Source organism: Pan troglodytes, chromosome 18 (genome assembly GCF_028858775.2).
Source record: "Pan troglodytes isolate AG18354 chromosome 18, NHGRI_mPanTro3-v2.0_pri, whole genome shotgun sequence".
Classification (NCBI taxonomy): Eukaryota; Metazoa; Chordata; class Mammalia; order Primates; family Hominidae; genus Pan; species Pan troglodytes.
Window position 1 is genome coordinate 55,999,820 of NC_072416.2, and position 20,074 is coordinate 56,019,893.

Consider the following 20,074-nt stretch of genomic DNA (forward strand, 5'->3'; position numbering starts at 1 on the left):
TCTGTGACGGTCAATGTCTTTACTTCTAAAGCATACATTGGACTCACTATATATTAACATCAAAAGTGGCTACCTAAAATGGAGTCATTCTTTTTAAAAATCCAAATCCTCACATTTTTATATAAGATCCAAAATGACATGAAATTAAACTCTACAATGTTATGAATAGTATAACAAACTGCTTTCAGAAAGCAAAATGAAAGGAAAAGAATTAGCAGTTGGGACGGTTGTAGGCCTGGGTTCCATGTCTTTTGAGGCATTGTGACAGAGAGCCAGCACCGAGGGGAAGGACCAGCCCCTCCCTGTGGCCACAGGAAGGAACTCAGTCAGACAGAGGAGGTGGGCGTGGCTGGTCAGCCTTCTTACGGTGACAGAGAAGCATGGTGGCATCTCCCTGCCCCTCGGGGCCCTTGGTGTGCCCACTGATTAGTCTTCTTTCAAGACCAGGGAGGGGTGGGGCTGGAAGAGGGCAGGGGATAGAGCAGGGTTCAAAATGATTATTTTAATAATAAAGGTCCTTCTGGGCTTCCTAAGGAGGGCTGTAGCCACCCAGCGATGTTGGTCAACTCCATCCGCCAGGTCCCCTGCAGGCTTCCTTAACCCACTTGCTCTTTCTGCTCCCTATGACTGGGATACCCTCTGCTTCATGAGCCTCATGGGCAGCCAGAGACCTAGGGGGACTCTAGGAGGACCCAAAGGACCCTCTAGCCTTTGAAGTAGCTGGATGTTGTCCAGAACATCTTGGCTGTACCAGACCCCTGGGGTCCAGGCCAGCAGCCACATTGATGTAGGGAGGGTACTGGGGGGGTCCCCACCCTGGCCTAGTCTTGGCTCTGCAGCAGGACTGGGGTGAGCTGACTGGGGCTGTGCCCCAAGCCCCTGACGCTTTGGTTCACACAATTCAGGGGAGGACACTTGTTTGCATCTGCTGGGGAGATCCTAGGCCTGGTCCTGCTTCCTCCCAGCCTCAGGTGGGCTAACGATCCCTGCCTTTCACACCAGCAGTTCTGTCTGCTGAGAGCACGGCACATTCCCCACCACACCTAGGAACCCCACTACAAAGGTGGGAGGGGCGCTTCCAAAACCAGAGGATTTGCCCTTAGCAGAGACAGGCTGCTTTTCCTCCTGTCCCCAAGGATGGCACTGTCCCTTGGCTGAGGGTGTCACACGAACTTCTCAGCTTCCCCCTTCCCCCTGGGCCCACTGGTCTCCAGGCAGACCCAGCCCCAAGACCCACCCTGCACATCTCCCCTGCCAGAAACCTGGGGACACGTCTCCCCTGGCTAGAGCAGACGGAGAGGGCTGTGACTCACCCTCTGCCCTCCCAGTCCCCAGGACTACGTCTTAAAGCTGGCCTTCTCCCCCACACGGCAATTGATGCCTTACACCTAGCCCACCTCTGGGGCCCCAGCCCCACCATGAGCCTCCGCTTTCCTAACCTATGTGGCTGCTAGCTTGAAAGATATGGGAAGGCTGGGCTGGCATCACACCCTCCTTAGGGCAGGGAGAAGCCACTTGACTTCCAGCCTGGCTCCAGTGCCCCGGAAATAAGGGGGGGGGCTGATGGCTCTCAAGAAAGCGAATCTTGTCATGGGAAAGAGGTTTGTGGAATCAGGATGGGCCACAGCAATCTGGCTGCCCGCACTGCCCGCTGGTGCCAGGAGTACGAGCAGCACACCCTCTCCCTGCCTCATACCCCTGCGTCCTCACTCCCGAGGTCTCAGAACACCGAGCTGGGTGGGGCCCTTGGTGCAAGGCAGCTGTGAGGAGCTAGGCTGCGCGAGGCCTGCTGGGCCCACGGCGCCGACTCAGGTCAGGCTGGTAGGGGCCACAGCCGCGGAGTCAGGGCAGGCAGGCGGCTACCTGGTAGGCGCCCTCCGCTGCCGCGGCGGCGGCACTGTGCTGCGCGCTGTGCTCCTGCAACAAGGCCACGTCTAGGAAGCGCTCCCCGCACCATACACACTTGAACTGCTGCTCGCGGGCGTGCACGCCCTGGTGCTTGTTGAGATGCTCCCGCTGCTTGAAGGCCTTGTCGCAGTTGGGGCACTTGTAGGGCTTCTCGCCTGTGTGTACCCGCCGGTGCCGCTGCAGGTCTGACGCGTACTTGAAGCGTTTCTCGCAGTCTGGGCACTTTAGTGGCTTCTCGCGGGCCGGATCGCAGCGGTGCTGCACGAACTCGGAAGAGGAGAAGAAGCGGCGTTCGCAAAGCGTGCAGCGCAGGGGCTTCTCTGCCGCCGCACAGTGGGCCAGCTGGTGCTTCTGCAGGGCCGACGCGCGCTTGTAGGCCTTGTTGCACACAGGGCACTTGAAGGGCCGCTCGGCCGCGCCGGGCAGGCACTTGTGCCGCAGCAGCTCGGCAGATTGGTCAAAGCCTTTCTGGCACACGGGGCACTTGAAGAGAGTCTCGAGGGTGTGCACGTGCTGGTGGTAGAGCAGGTGGCTGGGCTGCCCAAAGCCCTTCTCACATAGGCCGCATTTGAAGGGCTCCTCGGTCTTGTGAGTGCGCCGGTGGCGCATCAGTGCGTACTGCTGCTTGAAGCCCATGGGGCACAGGTCGCACTTGAAGGGCCGCTCGGCGCTGTGTGTGCGCTCATGCTGCCGCAGGTCCGAGGGCCGCTTGAAGGCCTTCTGGCACTCGCCGCAGCGGAAGGGCCGCTCCCCACTTGGCGTGCACGGGTGCTGCAGCAGCTCCGACGACTCCTTGAAATGCAACTCGCACACGTTGCAGCGGAACAGGTGGTGCTCGCCCGAGTGCGCGTACATGTGGCGCACCAGGTGAGAGCGGTGTTTGAAGGTCTTCTCGCAGACTGCGCACTTGTAGGGCCGCTCGGAGCTGTGCGTGCGCTTGTGGTGCACCAGGTGCGACGACTGGCTGAAGCTTTTGTCACACAGCGTGCACTTGTAGGGCTTCTCACCGGTGTGGATCCGCTCATGCCGAGAGAGCTCCGACAGGTGCTTGAAGGGCTTTTGGCAGATGGGGCAGCTGTAGGGCTTGTCGGCCTGTTCAGCAGGGGTGACAGTGGAAGGCGCGGGTGCTGCGGGAAGCGACGGGGCGGCTGTGGTGGCCGGCTCCGCTGCCTCAGCTGGCTTGTAGGTCTTTTCACAGATGGAACACTTCACCAGGCCACTGTGGGAGCTGTGGTGCTGTGCCAGTGAGGTGAGTAGTGAGAAGCCCATCTTGCAGACCCCACAGACGAAGGGCTTCTGCTCAGCCTGCACGCACTGGTGCTCCAGCAGGTCAGTGGCCTGGTGGAAGATCTTGAGACACTGTGTGCACTGGAATGAGCGGTCATGGCCCGCCAGACACTGGTGCTCATGCGGACTGGACAGGTGCGCCAGGTCGTGACCACACACGCCACATTTGGGGCCTGGCTCTCCTGCTGCCTGCAGGGGTGCGTGTTGTGGGGGCTGCAGGCCGGGGTCTGGCTGCAGGAGGATGCCATAGACGGCACAGCCCAGGGGGTTCTCCGCCGTGCCCGGAGGCAGCGTGTGCTCTGCCAGGGCTGGCGGTGGCTCTGCATGGTGCTGAGGCTGCGGTGGCTGTGGCTGCTGCGGCTGCGTCTGTGGCGGCTGTTGCCAGCTTTCCGACATGCTTGGGAAGATGAAACAGGGTTTGGAGAGTAATGGCTTCAGTTTCCCGCTTCACGTGACCCAATCCAGAGAGAGAAGCTGCCCGATCACAGAGATGGACAAGGACCTCAGACAAGGCACAGAAGAGGGGCTGGTCAGACAGCCCGAGTCAGTAACCAAGCGGACAGACTACAAGGCTCTGCCTACAGGACATGGGGGCTCTTCAAGGGAGGGTCCCAGCAGTGCCGGGGAGACTCTGCCTTCCCCAGTGATCCGTTCTGTAGAGAAGAGAGAAAGTATAAGCTCGAGGAAGGAACAAGCAGCAGTTTCCTGGGCCCTCTCCCTGTCCTGCCCGCACTCACCACACCATCACAAACCACACATCGGGGAAGGCAGAGGTGCTCAGGGCTGCAGGACTCCTCCCTTCTTAGGCAATCAGAGAGGTCTGCAGCCAGCTCAGCTCCTCCAGGCAGAGGAAATGGCAGCGGCCTCCACCCCCACCCACCTCAGTGCCCCGCCCCTGGGCCAGGACATCCCAGCCTCCACAAGTCCCCTCCAGCTTCCTGCCAACCCTTTAGCTGAGACTCACAGGTGAGAGTCCAGGGTTATCTGCCTACAATACAGAATCCTCCTTAAGGCCCACGGCTCCTCTCTTGTTGCTACCCTGAGTCTCAATACGGGCCACACCACTTAGAGCTAAGGAGGCCAGACCTCCCAGGTCTGAGAGCCCAGTGGCAAATGGCCTCTGACAGTCAATATTTAGGACAACTACGTGGAATCAAGGACCATTTCAAAAACTCTCACCTATGAGGGACTGACCACACCCCTTCAACTATCCCTGACCACAGGCCCATTCTCTCTCCGCGTGACAGGATGGGTGGCCCTACAGGAACCAGAGCCCATAGGTGATGGGGGCTAGATGAGAGGGCCACAGAACCACCCAGGCTTGATGTCCACACAGCAGAACTTCCTCACTCTGGTTCTCTCCCAGAACTCACACACACACACACACACAAAGTCCTAAATCCTCTGAATCTCATAGTGTCAAGGCCTGCAGGAAAATGTAAGAAACTGCCCTGGTCTGCCTTGGCAATGCAGGATGCAGCATGCTAACCATAGAGCATTTCTCATCACCTCTCTAGAGACAACTCCATTCCCTTACTCCAAGCGTATAAAGTTCTGGGTAATTGTTGGAAGGTAAAGCCCACCCAGCCCAGGCAAATCTCTAACTCACCACTTTGTGGCAGCATAAGGTAATGCCAGCGAGAGGGAGGAACTTTCAGAGTCAGATGCAACCCACTTCCAGGTTCCCAGCTCATCTGCCTCTTACATTTAAAAGTTTGTAAGTTTTCTCCTGAGCAGAGGAAGAAGGAAGGAGAAGCCTTCACAGGACAGTCTGGCCTCTAACTGCTCTGCCAAAGAAATGTAAGAGTCAGGCTAAAAGCTGTCATCCTCAGCATCTTCCGGAAGGGAGGGAGGAGAGGAGCGGCTGCTCTGGGTGGAGGCAGCAGGTTGCTTGAGCAAGCAGGTACCACTCTAAGCCTTCTCGGGACAGAGAGGGGGAAGGTGGGCTTCTCTGAGCGCCTGTCGGTCCGCTGTGCCAACCTACTGTTTTGTTTGCTTTTTCTGGCATGAATGGCTGTCAGACAGTGTCCCCTGGCTTGGTCTGCAGCACCCCCTGCCCACCCTGGCCCTCCTGCAGCAAGGTGCAGCCAGGAAGCCTCTGTGATCACTCCGCAAAGGGGAGAGAGGAGGCAAGGAGAGGCAGGGGAGGCCCCCCACCTGCGCCCCACCCCGTCTCTTCCTCCTCCCTGAGAAACCGAATGAAAGCCGATCACCTCCCGCCGGCCCTGCCTGCAGGCCCAGCTGGGCTGCGTCCTGTCAGCCCTCGTCCGGGATGGCCCGGCCGCTGCGACCCGAGGGCGAGCCCCGAGGGCGGCCGGGCTGGAGAAAGGCCCCAGGGCTACAGGCCGGGCCCAGGAAGCGGCTGCGCCTCGAGGCCCGGCCTGGGCCGCCCAGAAGCTCAAGAGGCCGCTAGGTCGCGGCGGAGGGGCGCGGGGGGGCGGCCGGGCCGGCAGAGGAAGGGGTGCGGCGGGCGCGGGGGTGGCCCCCAGATGCGGCCCCGGGCGCCCCGCCGCTCACCTGCTCCAGGCCGCCTGCAGGGCAGGCGCGGGGCGAGCGGCGACCAGCTGCTCTCTCGGCCGCCCCTTTATTCCGGCTCCATCCGCGGCGGCGCGGCCTACGCGCGCTGCCAATCCCCGGCCTCGCGTAGCGGCTGCGGCCGGACCGGGGGCGGGGGACGGGCTAGCGGCGGCCGGAACGGAGGAAGCGACGCGCGCTGCCGGAGTAGCGGGGCCGGGGCGAGGAGCGCCGGGAGGGCGGGCGGACGGACCGATGGCCTTGCGGAGACGGGCGGACGGGCGGGCGGCGCGGGGGCCAGGGAGGCGGGGCCGGGGGAGGAGCGGCATCCCGGGCGGCGGCGGCGAATGCGGGAGGAGCGGGCGGCGCGGAGCGAGGCCGCCCCCTGCCGGGGACCCCGTGGCCGGGCCAGGTCGGACAAGCCGGGTGCTCCGGGCGGTTTTCGAGTCGCCAGGCCTGGGCGCCTCGACTAACCGAGGAAGGGCGCTCTGCTTCCGGCCACCCCGCTCGGGCTTAGGGGAGGGGGCTCCGGGTGACCGCCCTCGGCCCGGCTCTGCGCAGGAGAGGAGGGGCCTCCTAGAGGCTCTGGTCTGCCACAGTTGATCCGCCCCTAACTGCTCAGCTTGGCTTTTAGGGGCTTGGACTTTGGGCTGGTTTGAGGAGGGGGCTCCAGGACCTCTGATCCTGGCCGGGCTCGGGGCAGGCAGGGGTCTCCGCTGGGTCTAGTGCGCTGACCCGGGACTGTCGTGTCTCGTATGTCTGGTCCCGGGTGGCTGCAGACAGAGCAGCGGGCAGAAAGGTGAGGGCCCTGAGCGATATGTGAAATGGGTACACGAAGGCTGGGGAGGTCCCAGCGGGGTGCCGGGAGGCTGCAGGTGACCAGATCCGCGTGTGCAGCCGGCAGGCAGCGTGGAGTCGGTGGGCTGAATCTTCACCACTGTCCTGCCGGGTTCCGCCCCTCCCGGCTCCGCCCGGAGGCGGTGCCAGCCCAGGCCCCGCCCCTGGGAGGGCGCTTCCGGCACAGCGGAACTCCGGGTGCCGGTTGAGGTTGCTGGTGGACCTGCTCTGGTGGTCTTGGATGAGGCCCCATGAGCGCGGCGCCCCTGGTGGGCTACAGCAGCAGCGGCTCCGAGGATGAGTCCGAGGACGGGATGCGGACCAGGCCGGGGGATGGGAGCCACCGTCGGTGAGGAGTGAGGAAGTCTCTCCGGAGGGCGCGCGCATTCACCCTAGAGCCAGACGGGACCCGAATGTCTGGGGGTGGAGTGGGGAGGGAGGATGCGGGGCGGCTCTGGGAAGGAAAAGGGGACGCAGGAAGAAAGGAGGATCCAGAAGATATACCCTCCCCCGACCCCAGACAAAGCTCCAGAGTGGCCCCACCTGGCTAGGGCCAAGTTGGGAGGCCAGACCTGGGTTCGGGTCCAGCCTCGCGCTGGCCCACTCTATCGCCTGGCACACATCCCTGTACCATCCTAGGTCCGTTTCCTGATTTGAATACAATTGCGATAGTAATACTTGCTAAAGCGCACTGAGCACCCACTCCCTGCCAGGCTGGGGTCTGGTAATTCAGTGGTGAACAAAACCGTCGGCCTTACTTCCTGGGGCTTAGATTCTTAAATGCTAGGCCTTATCTTTGCTGAGTGCTTTACAAGCAGTAGCTCAGTTGATCCCACAATTGCTCTATCAGGTAGACATATACTTTCGGATGAGGCATTTGAGGCCCAGAAAGGGGACATGACTTGCCCAAGGTCATAGAGCTAGAAAGTGCTACTCCAGCTGCAGCCTGTCCAGCTTGGAAATGTGACCCCTGAACCACATTGTTGCATGCCCTGTTGTTTCCCATGGGGACCTTGTGCCCCAGAGTTGGAGACCCCAATGAGACAATACTGGAGAAACAATTTTGCTATCTAGAAGCTGCTTCCAGCACCAGGCTGGAAACACACACTCAGAGCCACCATATATAAGGGGTTACAACTTTTGTGGTATACACAAAGGTAGAGAATGCTAACAGGATAAATGTACTCATTTTTCTTTTTTTCTTTTGCAGTGGCCACAGCCCCCTTCCCAGGCAGAGATTTCCAGTACCTGACAGTGTGCTGAACATGTTCCCGGGCACCGAGGAGGGGCCTGAAGATGACAGCACAAAACACGGGGGACGGGTGCGCACCTTCCCCCACGAGCGAGGCAACTGGGCCACCCACGTCTATGTACCATGTGAGTGATGTGTGAAAGGCAAGTTGCCAAGACCCACAGACCCGTAGGTGCCTCATGAAGGGCAGAATCTGGCCCCAACTAGAAGGAAGAAACCAGAAACCTCTAACACTGGTGGTGGGAAAGTCATTGACTTAGCAGAGAAAGAGCAGGTTTCAAGAACTGGGGATTTTTCTGTCATCTTGGTTTTGAATTCGTAGCCTAAAATATGTATTAACTCTGGGTATAATATTCTCCCTGTTCACGAGGAGGTGACTAAAGGAGAATCTGGAGCAGGGTGTCAAGGTCATGCCAGGCACTTTATTTCTGAGAGGGCCCTGGGTACGCTGGGTGTGCAAGGTTCAAATCCCACCCTAGCTCTGATCAGCAGGTGGCAGACAAAAAATGCCCAGGCTTCAGAGTCAGACCTCACTCTGCTGCCCACTACTCTGAGTGCCCTTTATAAGATACTAGACTTCTCAGAGCTTCAGTTTCTTCAAATCTAAAATGGGGGTAGCACTGGCTAGGCCAGGTGGCTCACACCTATAGTCCCAGCACTTTGGGAAGCGGAGGCAGGCAGATCACTTGAGCCCAGGCGTTTGAGACCAGCCTCGGCAACAGGTAGAAACCCTGTTTCTACCAAAAATACAAAAAAATTAGCCAGGTGTGGTGGCACACGCCTATGGTTCCCACTACTTGAGAGGCTGAGGTAGGTGGATTGACTGACCCTGGGAGGTAGAGACTGTGGTGTGCCAAGATCGCTCCACTGCACTCCAGCCTGGGTGACAGAGTGAGACTCCATCTCAAATAAAATAAAATAAAAATCAATAAATAGATAAAATGGGGAGAGTAGTAATACCAGTCTTCTAGGACTTTCATGAAGATTAAATCAGATAATCTATGTTAAGTTCTTAGCAAAGTACACAGAGTAAGTTTAGGTCTTGAAACCTCCATTTCCCCATCTGCACAAGGAGTATGAGATGATTCTCTCTGCTGCCTATCCACCAGGGGATTTGGGCAAATTGAATAGGATGCTGGGTGTGAGAAGACTCTGGTGTTTTTTTGTTTGTTTGTTTGTTTTTTGAGACGGAATTTCGCTCTTGTCGCCCAGCTGGAGTGTAATGGTGCGATCTCGGCTCACTGCAACCTGCACCTCCCGGGTTCAAGCGATTCTCCTGCCTCAACCTCCCAAATAGCTGGGATTACAGGTGCCCACCACCACGCCTGGCTTATTTTTGTATTTTTAGTAGAGACAGTGTTTAACCATGTTGGCCAGGCTGGTCTCGAACTGCTGACCTTAGGTGATCCACCCGCTTCGGCCTCCCAAAGTGTTGGGATTACAGGCGTGAGCCACCACGCCCGGCTGAGAAGACTCTGTTAATCATGCAGCTGCAGTCACATATTTGGTAAAAAAACAAATAATATGTGAACATACAAGGGTGGTCATTGTGGTGTTCTTTGTGAAAAATTGGAATCATGCTAAATGTCTATCAATAGTAGACTGATTAGAGAAATGCTAATCTATTCTGATTAATAGATTACTATGGAGCTATAATAATGAACTTGACTTCTCTATACTGAGGGGAAAGATGTCCAACATGTAATGTTATATGTAGAAACTAGCTCCAGAACTGTTTAAATGGTATACTCTCTCTTTTTTTTAAACAAATAAGATATATAAATTAGTATATGCATATGGAAATAGGCACCAAAGTTTAACAGTCTTTATCTCTAGAGGAGTTGGTGTTGAAAGTGGGTATATGCCCCTAGGGGAGAGGTCAAGATGATCCCATACTTTAGGATGTAGGAGAAAATTGTTAGAACTTTTAAATGTATTTCTTTTTATCTCATCTTTTTAGATTTCTGTTTTTGAGAGTGCACATTTTATAACAGTTTTACAGAGTAGCACACACTTGTAATTTATAAATATATTTTTATTAGCATATACGTACAAACTTGTTTTACTAATGGGCTGTGTGATCACAGTAGTTTAGAGACCATTGCTTTAGGTGACAGAATTTCAGGGGCTTCTGCTTTTTCCTTTGCATTTTTTAAAACATTTTTTTGTCTTAATAGACTTAATTTATTTGTTTGTTTGAGACAGAGTCTTGCTCTGTCGCCCAGGCTGGAGTGCAGTGGCACAATCTTGGCTAACTGCTATCTCTGCCTTCCAGGTTCAAGCGATTCTCCTGCCTCAGCCTCCTGAGTAGCTGGGACTACAGGCACGCACCACCATGCCCAGCTAATTTTTTGTATTTTAGTGGAGATGGGGTTTCACCATGTTGCCCAGGCTGGTCTCAAACTCCTGAGTTCAGCCAATCCACCCACCTCAGCCTCCCAAAGTGCTAGGATTACAGGCATCAGCCATCGTGCCCAGCCTCAACCTTATTCTTTAAAGTAGTTTTAGATTCACAGCAAAATTGAGCAGAAGGTACAGAGATTTCCTCTATACCCCGTGCCCCCACACAGGTGTAGTCTCTCTTTTTATCAATTACCCCCCACCAGATTGGTACATTTGTCACAATTGATGAACCTACATTGACACATCATAATCACCTAAAGTCCATAGTTTACATTAGGATTCACTCTTGGTGTTGTATATTCTGTGAGTTTGGGCAATACTATAAAGACATGCGTCCACCATTATAGGACCATGCAAAGTAGTTCCACTGCCCTAAGAATCCTCTGTGCCCTGCCTATTCATCCTTCCCTCCTTTTAACTCGTGGCAGCCACTGCTCTGTTTACCGTGGCGGCAGTTTTGCCTTTTCCAGAATGTCATATGTTTAGAAGCATACAGTATGTAGCATTTTCAGATTGGCTTCGTTCACTTAGTAAGATGCATTTAAGGTTCCTCCATGTCTCGTCATGGCTTGATAGCTCACTTGTTTTTATTGCTGAATAATATTCCATTGTCTGGAAGTACCACAGTTTATTCATTCACTTACTGAAGGACATTTTGATTGCTTCCAAATTTTGGAAATTATGAATAAAGCAATCAAAACAGTGTGGTATTGATGAACAAATAGATGAATGGAACAGAATTGAGAACCCAGAAATAGACCCACATCATAATACAGATATCCATGTGTGGGTTTTTGTATAGACATAAGTTTTTTTTGTTTTGTTACATCATAATACAGATATCCATGTGTGGGTTTTTGTATAGACATAAGTTTTTTTTGTTTTGTTTTGTTTTGTTTGAGACGGAGTCTCACTCTGTCGCCCAGGCTGGAGTGCAGTGGCACGATCTCAGCTCACCACAACCTCCGCCTCCCAGGTTCAAGCAACTCCTCTGCCTCAGCCTCCCAAGCAGCTGGGACCACAGGCGCGCACCACCACGCCTGGCTAATTTTTGTATTTTTAGTAGAGATGCTGTTTCACCATATTGGCCAGGCTGGTCTCGAACTCCTGACCTCGTGATCCACCCACCTTGGCCTCCCAAAGTGCTGAGAGTACAGGCGTGAGCCACCACACCTGGCCTGGACATTAACTCCTTTGGGCAAAAACCAAGGAATGTAATTGCTGGATTTTATGATAAGAGTATGTTTAGTTTTGTAAGAAGCCACCAAACTGTCTTCAACAGTGGTTGTACCATTTTGCTTCCCATCAGCAAAGAATAAGAGTACCTGTTGCTCCACATCCTCACCAGCATTTGGTATTGACAGTGTTCTGGAGTTTAGCCATTCTAATAGGTGTGTAGTAATATGTCACTGTTGTCTGTTAATTTGCATTTCCCTGATGACATATGATCCAGATCATCTTTTCAATGCTTTTTGCCATCTGTGTATCTTCCTCAGTGAGGTGTCTGTTAAGGTCTTTTGCCCACTTTTTAATCATTTTTGTTTATTAATATTAGTCATTTTTGTTTATTAATAAATTTTAATCATTTTTGTTTATTTAATATTATGATGTGGGTCTAATATTGGGTCTTAAAATATTGAGTTTTAAGAGTTCTTTATATTTGAAATAATAGTCCTTTATCAGATACGTCTTTTGCAAATACATTTTTTTCCCAGCCAGTCGCTTGTCTTTTCATTCTCTTGACGTTGTCCTTCACAGAGCAGAAGTTTTTAAGTTTAATGAAGTCCAGCTTATCAATTATTTCTTTCATGGATCTTGCCTTTGGTGTCATATCTAAAAAGTTGTCACCAAACCCAAGATCATCTACATTTTTCTCCTATGTTATCTTTCAGGAATCTTACAGTTTTGCATTTTACATTTAGTTCTGTGTCCATTTTGAGTTAATTTTTGTGAAAGGTGGAAGGTCTGTGTCTAGATTGCTTTTCTTATATATGGATATCCAGTTATTCCAGCACCATTGGTTGAAAAGACTCTCCTTTTCACATTGTATTGCTTTTGCTCCTTTGCCAAAGATCGGTTGACTGTATTGATGTGGGTCTATTTCTGGGTTCTCAATTCTGTTCCATTCATCTATTTGTTCACCAATACCATTGGTGAACTGTTTTGATTGCTGTAACTTTACATAGTTAAGTCTCAAAGTTGGGTAGTTTCAGTCCTCCAACTTTGTTCTTCTCCTTCAGTAGTGTGTTGACTATTCTGGGTTTTTTGGGGGGTTTTTTTTAGAGATAGGGTCTCACTATATTGCCCAAGCTGGTCTTGAATTCCTGGGCTCAAGCAATCCTCTGGCCTCAGCCTCCCAAAGTGCTTGGATTACAGGGATGAGCCACAGCACTTGGCCTGTTTTGGTTTTTTACCTCTCCATGTACACCTTAGAATCCGTTTGTCAGTATCACAAAATAACTTGCTGAGATTTTGACTGGGATTGTATTGAATCTGTAGATCAAATTGGGAGGAACTGACATCTTTACAATATTGAATCTTTCTGTCTATAAACATAGAATATCTTGTAGGGTCCAGCCCCACTGGGTCGGTGGGTTTTCTCCCCGTGTGCGGAGACGAGAGATTGTAGAAATAAAGACACAAGACAAAGAGATAAGAGAAAAGACAGCTGGGCCCGGGGGACCACTACCACCAAGACACAGAGACCGGTAGTGGCCTCGAATGCCAGGCTGCGCTGATATTTATTGGATACAAGACAAAGGGTCAGGGTAAGGAGTGTGAGCCATCTCCAATGATTGACAAGGTTACGTGAGTCACGCCACTTGGACGGGGGCCCTTGCCTGCCTGGCAGCTGAGGCAGAGAGAGAGAGGGAGAGAGAGAGGACAGCTTACGCCATTATTTCTGCATATCAGAGACTTTTAGTACTTTCACTAATTTTGCTACTGCTAGCTAAAAGGCAGAGCCAGGTGTACAGGTGTGAAGGCAGACTAGGAGCATGACCACTGAAGCACAGCATCACAGGGAGATGGTTAGGCCTCCGGATAACTGCGGGCGGGCCTAACTGATGTTAGGCCCTCCACAAGAGGTGGAGGAGCAGAGTCTTCTCTAAACTCCCCTGGGGAAAGGGAGACTCCCTTTCCCGGTCTGCTAAGTAGCGGGTGTTTTCCCTTGGCACTGACGCTACTGCTAGACCACGGTCCGCTTGGCAACGGGCATCTTCCCAGACGCTGGCATTACTGCTAGACCAAGGAGCCCTCTGGTGGCCCTGTCCGGGCATGACAGAGGGCTCGCACTCTTGTCTTCTGGTCACTTCTCACTGTGTCCCCTCAGCTCCTATCTCTGTATGGCCTGGTTTTTCCTAGGTTATGATTATAGAGCGAGGATTATTATAATATTGGAATAAAGAGTAATTGCTACAAACTAATGATTAATGATATTCATATATAATCATGTCTATGATCTAGATCTAGTATAACTCTTGTTGTTTTATATATTTTATTATACTGGAACAACTCGTGCCCTCGGTCTCTTGCCTCGGCACCTGGATGGCTTGCCACCCACAACATCTCTCCACTTACTTAGTTCTTCTTTGATTTCTTTCATCAGAGTTTTATAGTTTTCCTCATATAGATCTTATACTTATTTTGTTAGATTTATACTTAAGTATTTCATTTTGCTGGTGGTGCTAAGGTAAACCCTGTATCTTTAATTTCAAATCCTACTTGTTCGTTGCTGGTGTATAGGAAAGCAAATATACAGAAGTTGACTTTTGTATGTTAACTTTGTACACTGCAACCTTGCTATATCATTTATTACTTCCAGGAAATTTTTTTTGTTAGTTCTTTTGGATTTTCTCCGTAGACAATCATGTCATCTATGAAGAAAAACACGCTGGGTGTGGTGGCTCACACCTGTAATCCCAGCACTTTGGGAGGTCAAGGTGGACAGATTACCTGAGGTTGGGAGTTCAAGACCAGCCTGACCAACATGGAGAAACCCCATTTCTACTAAAAATACAAAATTAGCCAGCCGTGGTGGGACATGCCTGTAGTCCCAGCTACTTGGGAGGCTGAGGTAGGAGAATCACTTGAACCCAGGAGGCAATGGTTGCAGTGAGCCAAGATTGCACCATTGCACTCCGGCCTGGTCAACAAGAGCGAAACCTCGTTTCAAAAAAAAAAAAAAAAAAAAAAACGGACACAGTGGCTCACACCTGTAATCCCAGCACTTTGGGAGGCCAAGGCGGGCAGATCACAAGGTCAGGAGTTCAAGACCAGCCTGGCCAACATGGCGAAACCCCATCTCTACTAAAAATACAAAAATTAGCTGGGCATGGTGGCGCATGCCTGTAATCCCAGCTACTCAGAAGGCTGAGGCAGGAGAATTGCTTGAACCCAGGAGGTGGAGGTTGCAGTGAGCGGAGAGTGCACCACTGCACTCCAGCCTGGGCAACAGAGCAAGACTCTGTCTTGGGGAAAAAAAAAAGAAAAACAGGCTTATTTCTTCTTTGCCAATCTGTATACCTTTTATTTCCTTTTCTTGTCTTATTGCATTAGCTAGGACTTCCAGTATGAGTTGAAAAGCAATAGTGAGAGGAGGCATCATTACCTTGTTCCTGATCTTAATGGGAAAGCTTTGGAGTTTCCTATCAGTTAGCTATAGGTATTTTTAGACATTCTCTATCAAGTTAACAAAGTTCCCCTCTATTCCTAGTTTTCTGAGAGTTTTTATCTTGAACGGGCATTGGATTTTGTCAAATACTTTTTCTGTATTTATTGATAGGATCATTTGATTTTTCTCCTTTAGCCTATTGATTGGATGGATTACATTAATTGATTTTTGAATGTTGAGCCTGCTTTGAATACCTGGGATAAATCCCATTTAGTTGTGGAGCATTATTCTCTTTATATGTTGTTGTATTCAATTTGCTAATATTTTCTTGAAAATCTTGCATCTCTGTCCATGAGAGATATGGGTCTGTAGTTTTCTCGTAATGTCTTTTTCTGGTATTGGTATGAGGATAATGCTGGCCTCGTGGAATAAGTCAGGAAGTATTCTCTCTGCTTTTGTCTTCTGAAAGATTATAGATAATTGGTTTAATTTTTTCCTTAAATGTTTGGTGGGATTCTCTAGTGAACCGAACCCATCTGGGCCTGGTGCCTTCTGTTTTGGAAGGTAATTTTTGTTTGTTTGTTTGTTTTTCGGAGACAGAGTCTCACTCTGTTGCCCAGGATGGAGTGCACTGGCATGATCTCGGCTCACTGCAACCTCTGCCTCCCAGGTTCAAGCTATTCTCCTGCCTCAGCCTCATGAGTAGCTGGGATTACAGGCACCTACCACCACGCCTGGCTAATTTTTGTATTTTTAGTAAAGACACAGTTTCGCCATGTTGGCCAGGCTGTTCTCAAACTCCTGACCTCCGGTGAACCACCCGCCTTGGCCTCCCAAAGTGCTGGGATGACAGGTGTGAGCCACAGAGCCCAGCCGGAAGGTAATTATTTATTTATTCAGGCTGGGTGCAGTGGCTCACGCCTGTCATCCAGCACTTTGGGAGGCCAACACGGGCAGATTGCCTGAGTTTGAGACCAGCCTGGGCAACATGGTGAAACCCTGTCTTTACTAAAAAAATACAAAAAAATTAGCCATGCTTGGTGGCGGGTGCCTGTTAATCCCAGCTACTCGGGAGACTGAGGCAGGAGAATCGCTTGAACCTGGGAGGTGGAGGTTGCAGTGAACCGAGATTGCACCACCGTACTCCATCCTGGGCAAAAGAGTGAGACTCTGTCTCAAAAAAATAATAATAATAATTCAATTTGTTTAATAGATTTAGGCATATTTAGATTATTTCTTCTTTTGTGAGTTTTAGCAGATCGGGTCTTTCAAGGAATTGTTCCAGTTCATCTAGGTTATCAAATTTGTGGACATAAAGTTATTCATAGTATTCTTTGATTATCCTTTTATTATCCATGGGATCTGTAATGATGTCCCATCTTTCATTCCTGATTTTAGTAATTTGTGTGCCCTCTCTATTTTTCTTAGTTAGCCTGGCTAGAAACTTGTTGATTTACTGATCTTTTCAAACAACCAGCTTTTGGTTTTATTGATTTTCTTTATTGATTTCTTGTCTTCAATTTTATTGATTTCTGCTCTAATTTTAATTATTTCTTTACTTCTGCTTACTTTGGATTAAATTTGCTGTTGTTTTTCTACTTTCCTAAGATGAAACTCAGATGATTGACTTTAGATCTTTTTCTTTTTCTTTTTTTTTTTGTGAGGGAGCCTCGATCTGTCACCCAAGCTGGAGTACAGTGGCGCAATCTCAGCTCACTGCAACTTCCGCCTCCCAGGTTCAAGTGGTTCTCCTGTCTCAGCCTCCCAAGTAGCCAGGACTATAGGCACGCACCACCGTGCCCAGTTATTTTTGTATTTTTAGTAGAGACGGGGTGTCACCATATTGGTCAGGCTGGTCTCGAACTCCTGACCTCCAGTGATCCACCTGCCTCAGCCTCCCAAAGTGCTGGAATTACAGGCATGAGCCACCATACCCGGCCTAGATCTTCTTTTCTAATATATGCATTTGATGCTATAAATATTCTTCTAAGCACCTTTTGCTGCATTCCACAAGTTTTGATAAGTTATGTTTTCATTTTTATTTTGTTCAAAATATTTATAAAGTTTTCTGGAGATTTCTTCTTTGATCCGTGTGTTATTTAGAAGTGTGTTGTTTAATCTCCAAGTATTTTGGGGATTTCTGTTATAGACTTTTAGTCTAATTTCATTGTGGCCTGAGATCAGACATTGTATGGTTTCTAGTCTTTTATATTTAAGGGGTTCTGATGCTTACTATTTTTCTTCAGATTGTATTTTTGCCCTTTAGTATGTCTTGTAATTTTTCCTCGATAGCTGGACATGAAGTACTATGTAAAAGGAACTGTGGTAAACAGGCCTGTATGAATGTGGTGGTGAGGTGGTGGGGGACAAGAATCCTTCTGTAGTCCTATGATTGAGTGTCAATCTTTTGGTGAGCCGGTTCTTCTGGACTGGGAACTTCCCACACGCTTCTCAGAATTTTCCCCCTCCTAGGTGGGACAGGATGGCCAGAAGGTGCTGCAGTTTGGTATTTCACTTCCCCCAGGTCAGTTAAGAGTCTGATAAAACACTTTCAGGTTAGGCTGTAATTCAGTAAGTTTCTCCTGAGGGTAGACCTTGTTAAGAAAAACTGGAGGCTGGGCGCAGTGGCTCACGCCTGTAATCCCAGCACTTTGGGAGGCCGAGGCAGGCGGATCACGAGGTCAGGAGATCGAGACCATCCTGGCTAACACGGTGAAACCCCGTGTCTACTAAAAATACAAAAAAAAATATTATCCAGGCGTGATGGCGGGCGCCCGTAGTCCCAGCTACTCGGGAGGCTGAGGCAGGAGAATGGCGTGAACCCGGGAAACGGAGCTTGCAGTGAGCCGAGATTGCACCACTGCACTCCAGCCTGGGCGACAGAGCAAGACTCCTTCTCAAAAAAAAAAAAATAATAATAAATAAATAAATAAATAAATAAATGAAAATAAAATTATATTAGAAGACATAGACATAGGCTGCTGTCCAAGTAATTTTCTCCCCAAACCCAGAGTAATAAGGACCTCCCTCTGCCTTCTGGGCTTCTTCATTCAGCCATGGCACCTTGGCTGAGAGAACGGCCCGCCCTCTTTACTCCTCCCCTCCAGATGAAGCCAAGGAGGAGTTCCTGGATCTGCTTGATGTGTTGCTGCCCCATGCCCAGACATATGTCCCCCGGCTGGTAAGGATGGAGGCGTTCCACCTCAGCCTGTCCCAGAGTGTGGTTCTGCGCCACCACTGGATCCTCCCCTTCGTGCAGGCTCTGAAAGCCCGTATGACCTCCTTCCACAGGTGAGTGCTTCTTCCCTCTGCCTCTCCGCTCCCTCCCCTCCAAGGCTTCTCCTCCTCTCCTGAGCTACTGCGGGCATTACCCCAGCAGGCAGGCAGACCTAAAGATAGAACACGGCCCCTCTCCTGGGGCTGCCTGCTCTACTTCTCATCCTCCGTGACCTTGGGCATGCCGTGGAAGCTCTTGACACCCCTGATGCCGTATCTGCTCTGTAGGAAAAGCCAGCTGTTTTTCTGTAAGCTCTTGCTCAGTACTTCCAGCACTTCTGTGACCAGATGTGTCGAGTTTTTTTCCACACCAACAAATTATCCAACTCTCCAGACACCCACTGGGTGTCCTATAATCGAACTCAATTCTGACACTAATAACCCAGGGTTAGTGCAGACTTCATAGGTTAAGGACTCAGTCCCACAAGACTGTGCTCCATGTCAGACACCATCTGCAGTGTTGAGCTCTCAGGTTACCCACAACATCTGTCTGATTTCACTACAAATCAGAGGTTCTGTGGACCCTCTCCTCAGGTTTGATCATTTGCTAGAATGGCTCACAGAATTCAGGCAAACAGTCCACTTACTAGGTCGCCAGTTTATTACAAAGGATATGTTAAAGGATACACATGAACAGCCAGATGAAGAGATAGGTAGGGTGAGGTCTGGAAGGGTCCCGAGCATGGGAGCTTCTGACCCTGTGGAGTTGGGAGTGAGCCACCCTCCCAGCACATGGGTGCGTTCTTATTCACCAAGGGAAGCTCCTCAAACCCTGTAGTTCCAAATTTTTACGGAGGCTTCATCACATAGGCATGATGGATTATTAACTCAGTCTCTAGCTTCCCTCCCATACCAGGAGGGTAGGGGGTGGGGCTGAAAGTTCCCAGCTTCTAATCATGCCTTGCTCTTTCTGTGATCAGCCCCCATCCAGGACCTCATTGCCTCATTGGAACCAAAGATGCCCCTGTCACCCAGGAAATTCCAAAGGATTTAGGAGCTCTGTGTCAGGAGCCAGGATCACAGACCAGATAATAGAACAAAAGATGCTCCTAGCACCCCTGCTGCTTAGGAAATGACACAGGTTTTAGGATCTCTGTGTCAGGAACTGGAGGCTGAGACCAACACATATGTTATCATTTCACAGTGATAGGTCAAACAGGTCATGGTAATGGTGGGAGCTACCTCACTGGGGGCCTATGGGGGTGAAAGGAGATCATGGGTGCCCTCAGCACACCACTTGGGTGAAGGGTTAGTACCAGACCCCACTTCTGGTTTTAAGTCTGCCAGCCTGGGGCTTTTTTTTTCCCCTTACCTATTGGATTATTTCATAACTCTTTTCCTACCAGAAATGCATCTCCTGCTAGACTGGTCCAGATCAAAACCCTGCTCTTTCACTGAGGCTCTCCCGGTTGGCATATCCTGCAGAATCCCCCCGTCCAGAGATCAGTCAGTCCTGTGGTTGTTTCACAGGTGACCCCTCTGTCCAGAGATCAGTCGGTCCTGTGGTTGTTTCACAGGTGACCCCTCCGTCCAGAGATCAGTTGGTCCTGTGGTTCTTTACCCCTGGTGGTCATTTCACTCACCCTCATATGCAGTCATTCCTGTGTCCATCTTCCTTCCTGGAGCCCACGTTCCTCCAGGCCAGGACTGTGGCTTCTCTCTGAATTGCCCCACAGCTTTTTTCCAAGTGCTCTGCTCACAGTAGACATCAAATAGATGCTTGTTGAGTCATGGAGCGGGAATGAGGGAGCCCAGAGAATAGCTTTCTGGATCCTCTACTGTTGATACTAGAAGGAGCCTAAGAAGCCACCCAGCTGATGGTTTTCTGACCCTGCCTTTATTAGCAGAGCCTTTTTTCAAATGAGGTGTTGCACAAAAGCCTGATGTGTGGCTGTGTAACACAGAAATAAACAGTCTTCTAGCCAAAGCCCCGTTCCCACAGTTCAGGGGGCCATAGGCCCAGGAATTCCATAGGATGTCACTGC

The 20,074-nt window shown here is 50.7% G+C and overlaps 2 protein-coding genes across 8 annotated transcripts in view; one reads left to right on the forward strand and one right to left on the reverse strand.

Annotated features, from left to right (window-relative positions):
- On the reverse strand, positions 1-6,691 carry ZNF319 (zinc finger protein 319). Of its 4 annotated transcripts, none has more exons than XM_063797186.1 (3): positions 6,386-6,691; positions 4,805-4,977; positions 1-3,848 (listed from the first exon to the last, which is right to left on the reverse strand). In XM_063797186.1, exon 3 carries the CDS (start codon positions 3,589-3,591, stop codon positions 1,843-1,845), a length of 1,749 nt encoding a protein of 582 aa, XP_063653256.1. In that variant the 5' UTR covers positions 3,592-3,848; positions 4,805-4,977; positions 6,386-6,691; the 3' UTR covers positions 1-1,842. The 4 variants fall into 4 exon arrangements, with proteins under 4 accessions (XP_063653256.1, XP_063653255.1, XP_016785422.1 ...); XM_063797185.1 differs by lacking the exon at positions 6,386-6,691 and adding an exon at positions 5,713-6,058 and having other exon boundaries at positions 4,805-4,982; XM_016929933.4 differs by lacking the exon at positions 6,386-6,691 and adding an exon at positions 5,713-6,022.
- Positions 6,662-20,074, forward strand: part of USB1 (U6 snRNA biogenesis phosphodiesterase 1) — a 22,935-nt gene continuing 9,522 nt past the window's right edge. Inside the window, exons 1-4 of one of the 4 annotated variants that reach the window (XM_016929941.4) lie at positions 6,711-6,895; positions 7,757-7,923; positions 17,921-18,104; positions 19,010-19,196. In XM_016929941.4, the coding sequence (XP_016785430.2) occupies positions 6,798-6,895; positions 7,757-7,923; positions 17,921-18,104; positions 19,010-19,121 (561 nt within the window). In that variant the 5' untranslated portion in view covers positions 6,711-6,797 and the 3' untranslated portion in view covers positions 19,122-19,196. Of the gene's footprint in view, positions 6,903-7,756; positions 7,924-17,920; positions 18,105-19,009; positions 19,197-20,074 lie in introns of those variants that run through there. The other 3 variants (XM_511000.8, XM_009430884.5, XM_003315118.7) reach the window with 3 other exon arrangements.

Coding starts and splice junctions, on each gene's coding strand:
- ZNF319 (XM_063797186.1), bottom strand. CDS start 3,591: ATGTCGGAAAGCTGGCAACAGCCGCCACAGACGCAGCCGCAGCAGCCA.